This window comes from Battus philenor, unplaced genomic scaffold, assembly GCF_028537555.1.
Source record: "Battus philenor isolate CCGP_79_NKW_IND1 unplaced genomic scaffold, ilBatPhil1.0.hap1 SCAF_11, whole genome shotgun sequence".
Classification (NCBI taxonomy): Eukaryota; Metazoa; Arthropoda; class Insecta; order Lepidoptera; family Papilionidae; genus Battus; species Battus philenor.
In genome coordinates, this window is record NW_027181673.1 from 9,619,645 (window position 1) to 9,625,644 (window position 6,000).

At 30.6% G+C, this 6,000-nt stretch overlaps 1 protein-coding gene across 1 annotated transcript; it reads left to right on the forward strand.

The window, feature by feature from the left end:
• Positions 1 to 3,405: 3,405 nt before the first annotated feature.
• Positions 3,406 to 5,550, forward strand: LOC137932164 (uncharacterized). Its single transcript, XM_068775757.1, has 3 exons — positions 3,406 to 3,673; positions 4,282 to 4,568; positions 5,161 to 5,550. Exons 1-3 carry the CDS (start codon positions 3,406 to 3,408, stop codon positions 5,548 to 5,550), a joined length of 945 nt encoding a protein of 314 aa, XP_068631858.1.
• Positions 5,551 to 6,000: the final 450 nt, after the last annotated feature.

Consider the following 6,000-nt stretch of genomic DNA (forward strand, 5'->3'; position numbering starts at 1 on the left):
CGCTGTTTCGAAACATTTGGAAGCCGATTTTCTAAACCTCAAACGGAAGCTATATACCTTTTCGAAAGTAAGCCCCTTAATATAATTAACATTCATGCGTCCATCCATTTATTTCTAATCTATAGAGGAAAGAAGATAAAATTTATAGATAACAGAAGAGTTCTTTAGAATAATAATTATATAAGAAATACAGTAAGTTATATCGAAGATGACCTTTTTCTTTTAACAGCTTAAGAATATGTTTTAAGAAGAGAAGAACCTTATTGTTTCAAAGTAAATGGTAAACATTTAGACCACACACTTAGAAAATAATAAATGTCTTATATTTATTTGTTATTATACTATGTAATAAGTTCCATACAGTCAAGCAATAAGTAGCTAAAAAAGTATGGAATTCATTGGTTTGTAAATTTAACCTATGTATGATAATTTTCACTACATTGATTTAAACTGTTTTATCATAATCAAAATGTTATACCAAGACTAGCCAATGACTGATATAAAATATTTTTTTTAATTACACTAAAAGTAAACCCGATTCATTACATAATAAAAAACTACATATTGTATTAAATAAAAAAAATATTTTTATATATATATATATACAAAAATAACACATTTAGATAATACTTATTCTTATTTGTTTTATTTTATTACATGAGCGACTTAAAAATTTATTAATCATTCTGATTATATATTAATAATTATTTTCTGGTTACATATAAATAATTAAAGAAAACAAGCATATTAGGCACTTTTTTTAACAGAATTTATAACAAACTGGCATTTTTTAATTCATAACAATTATCATTGTGCACAAAATAACATTTATTTAGTTACACAAGTACAATAAATTTTAAAAGTATAAGATCTTACAAGACATTAATAAAAAAATGTAATTTTTTTTCTAAATTATTATTAAGTAATATATAATTTTTAGTGATATAATTTCGCGTAAGTAAAAATACAGAAGGCAATCTGTTTATAATTATAGTAATTGTATCTTTCATTAAAACATTTAAATATGATGAACAGTTATCAGTCGTTTTCTTCTTTACTCCAATGTGCGTATCCTTCACAAAGTTGTAATAGAGCCATAAACAATTCCTCGGGAACTAACTCCTGGTTAGTGTTTCTTACGTTTCTTCGTTTTCGTCCGTATGATGCGAACTGGGATTGAGGTTTTTTAATACCTGCGTTTAATACTATCGTTGACTGAGGAACAGTGGTTGCTTTGTATGAATGCTTGGATTTCACTGCTTGCACGATCAAACATAATAGATATCCGCCAAACGCCAAAAATGCTAATGTTGTAACAGAAATGGAGAATATGTTACTTATTTTACTGACACCTTCTTTCTTGTATAGTCCTTCTTCGTAATCAGTTCTTTTTATTGGTGCCTTTATAGCCATGGCTTGAGCTCCGAAACTTTCAATAAACGTTTGATCTGGTGTTGTAACATTATTGAATTCTGCAGGTACATCGCGTAGTGAATTCTTCAGCTTTAAAAGCTTGTCCAATGTCAGCTCATTAAGAAATTTAACTTCCTCTGTAGTTACATCGCACGTTACATAATAAAACACTATAATGTAATAATGCACAAATGTTTTACATAAAAATATTGTCATGATGCGTTCTGAACGACCGTCGGATGCGGAATAAAAATGAGTAAAAATAGGGAATATCATCTCGGTTGAGAAAGCACGGTAGTAGGCTAACGGTTAAAGGAAACAGTTCGACTATAACAATAATGTGCATAGGAATACTGTGTTCGCACACATATATAGTTATTTTTTTTGATAGTGCAAACAAGTTAGAAGTTACACGTAGAAAGTAAAAGAAAAAAGAGCACATTCTCCAAAAATCCTAAATATTCTCCTGATCACAAAACCGTGTATGGATCCTCAATGAGGCTTGTCTATCATATAACGTATGTGGGGGAGGTCTATGTCCAGTTGTAGACTTTCAACGGTTGAAATGATGATGAGGTTTGTTTAAATATATTTTATTGCATTTATAACAATCTTATATTACAATCACATGACCAACAAGACAGACAACTTTGGGAAACGACTAAAAGAATATTAATTTGAAAGGAACGGATTAAGTAAATAAACTGCAATACTTTTGCTGATTTTATATTACTCATTTGTTATAAAATTTCAACCACATTTTTAAATTCCTCGTATTTTTTAAAAAATATGCCCTATAATTTCTAATGACCAATCTTGTATTATCTTGTTCATACAAAAGTTTTCTATCCCAATAGTTATGTAGTGGTACATAGATATAAAATCTTTTAACAATACACACAATCTATTTGATTGCAAAACAAAAGAAAGCCCGTATATACAGTGTGATTCTTAAACTGTAAATAATATTATGCTAATGTTACCAAAATGTAACTAACGTCATTGGATGGTCGTTCCAGAAATGAAGAATAGAGATTTGTCCCACTAAAAGTGCAGCTAAGCTCTTCTCTAAGGGCAACCATACCATCCGGAACCCATCATGCTCTTGAACAGTCTAATTCCATCGTCGAAATAAACCCGTCAGTCCAAATAAATCAGATATCTAGGTGAAGTTTTGGTTAACAAACTAAAATTTCTTTATACGCCGCTTGTTTCCACTACTCAATAACTACGTTATACAAACCAGGTACATGAGTACCAAAGAAGCATCATGGTTCGTACACAGTGAAGACCTCCACCTAAATCTGTAGCTTTCTTCGATAGCTCAGTTCATAAAAGGGAAAGAAGAAGTCGGCTTCAATGGTTAGAACGGCCGGTAAACTACAGGGGATGACGATCAACAATTAATATAGATAAAGCGTCACTTGAGATTCTTCCGCCGTTTCTACCAGCGCTAATGCTTTACAAACTGCTAATAAGGTAAACAAAGAAACAGCTATCAACTAAATCCAGTTTCAGCCTTCTTGTGCGCACATAAGTCGGAATAATAAACTTTTACAAAATGAAAGCGACTTGCGCTGGAACCTCTCAAGCTCGTAGAAAAATAGTATGAGACGGTCCGAATCGACGCTTCCGAGGGAGATCACGAGCTTTACTACCTAAACCGAGATTTAGGCTAAGCGCAATCTGTGTTGCTGCAAACCCACGGAATCTATAAATGCCAAGAGCAAGTGATCAACAGTCATCAAAAAGTTCAATATTTATTTTAAATACATAAATTTTAGGTTAAAAGTATGCAGCTATTACATATATATTTCTTAAAAGTTATATATGATTACATACTTTATTCAAACTCGACACATTACAAAATACGGCTTGATCAGTGGTTAAGCGCCATCTAGTTAAGTAAAAAATGAAATGTTTGTGAAAATTAGTAGAAACGTAATAATTAAATATAAAATAAAGTAGTCAGAGAAATAGAAAAAATACAGCATGTATAAAGGCATGAAAAGAGTAATTACTCATGAATTTTATGCTCTAGTACGACAGTTGTGTTTGCGCGACCATTATGCTGGGAAACGAACCGTGCGCCTTAGACATCTCCAAGAGCATTACGTTCTTGTAGTTGGCCCCAAGATGGCGATGGTCATATTAATTCTTTTATTTGTTGCACCTACAACTTTTGGTGTTGAAAACTATAGAAGAGATAATTTTATAGATAAATTTAGCTCAGGAATGAAATTTGCTTATGATTTTCTCGGTAAGTAATGAGATTTTATTTTATCATCTTTTTTTAATTTGCACCCCGATTTTATAAATATTTTTATTTGTAATATATTTGTGCGGGTTGACTTTTAATCCTACCTTGTATAAGCTATTCAGTAACTTTATAAACAAACAACATAACATTTACTAGTTAAATATAAACGTTAACGGAAACCAAAATTACTTATATTTAAACAAAGCGTTAAATGCGTGACGAAATACGGATTATGTTAAAATGGTATTTAATGTTATTTGTTTGAATATTTTTATGTTCAGTAGTAGTATTTTTTTGTTTATAAATAACAAGAAATAAACCGTGTCGTACTTAACGCCTTATTGATGACTTTCACGCGGAGGATAGTTTAGAACTTGTTGCTACCATGATTTATACAGGAGATTCTGTTATAGGACACACTGCGTTGTTAATTCGTGAAATGTGCACATGGCTGTCTTATACACAAATCTACAAATTTTGAGTAAGGTTAAATAGCAACAGCTTGTGTAAAATCATAGACAACTAACAACTAAGTAATAAAGATTTTGTATAACGATTTAAAGGTGATTGTTATAGAATGAATATAGACATTATTTTTTTCCGTGCAGGTACTGAGTCCGTGGCACTAAAGGTAGCCGATTTTGTAGTGCGAGCTTTTAGCACCGTCAATACCAAAAACGCAGGCAAAAAGCAAACAGAAGCAATTAAAGATACTATAATAGAAGATAATTCTCACGTCGATGAGAGTAGTTACGAAGAAAACAGACCAAACGTAAATCTTCACCAGACGTCAAGTCCCGTGTCTCCGTGGCGGCATCTCATTCGTCTGTTAGGATTACAGCCAAACCAAATAAGTGCGGTCGCTGTGAATGCTCTTGTTTTTGTGGCACAAATGGTATTTATTTATATTTATTATTATTTGTGCTAATTTTATTTACTCGACGAAATCAAATTTCTTAATGAATCTAAAATTGTCTTATTTGCTTACGATATACTGAAGGATTGAATATAGGCGTGAAAGCTTTAAAGGTTGAATGTATAACTCTTTCGTCAGCATAAACTTTTTTTCTTATTTTAAATCACTCTGAAATTTATTACTTTAATTTATTTTATATTGGATTTGAATATGACAGGACAATAACTTGTAGTAGTACAAAGTCTGCAGAGACACGCAGTAAACAATATTTAATTTTAATATGTAATAAAATTATTTTGAAAACGTTTTTTCTTATAATATTATATTTACATTATTTATTTCTAAAATCATTGATTTATTGGACCAAGTGTACCATACATTAGTTGACAGCAAAAGAGCTGTAGATTCGCCCCTTTAAAGCTTTTACATCTATAACCAATACATACATATCGTAATATTATTGCAGGTTTTAATAATTGAAATTAACAAATCAAAGCATTATAACAAAATGTGATGCGCGATCAATTATTTCAATAATTGATTTTAACGATTTTGATTAAAAAAATTTCAGATATCAACTTTCCTCTCCGGTACTCGACATTCCAAAGTGCCTCACAGATCGGATGATCCTTCATCTTGGATTCTTACCAAAAGTTCTAAAAGGCTCCAAGACCTCATTATTACAGCAAAAAATGAAACACTACCCGATAATATAGGAGAATTTATAAAAGAACATGAATTCGAAGAAGAGACTAGTTGTATACGTCTATTAGTTTGTAAAATAAAGCCTTTCATAAACAAAATGCAGAAGACGATATTTAACAACGACAATAGTAAAAATCATTATACAGAAACTTCTGGAGCTGGTATACTTTATCGCTATCTACCAGCCACAGAAGAAATAGATAGCCGTAGTCAATTGTGTGAAAAGAGGCACAAAGATTGTAACTTGAATGAATAATGTTTCAGGAAGTAAGTACATTTTAAAGTAGGAAAAGTTGACAAAAATAACTCTAAGTAAGTATTTTAATTATTGTATCGTTTACTACTTTGTACTGCCAAGAGTTCTTGGCCCGTGACATTCCTAATACATAAGTAAATTAATGTAATATATTTCAGAGAGATCACAAGGTGATTGGAAACAAAATATAAGCTTTTACATCTATAACCAATCAACCTGTATTTTGCAATATGAAAAGAGTTGTATTTATATTTAAAATATCTGTAATATAAACACAAAATTAAAATAGCCATAGGATGAAGTTATCTTTTATTTTTTCAGTTCTGGCAATAATATTTGTTTAAACACCAAACAATCTTTGACTTCCAAATTTAAATTTTTTCAACGTTTGTAGTTGTAGTGTAGATTTTATTAATATATTTAGCTTGAAAATAGAACGTATAGATTTTA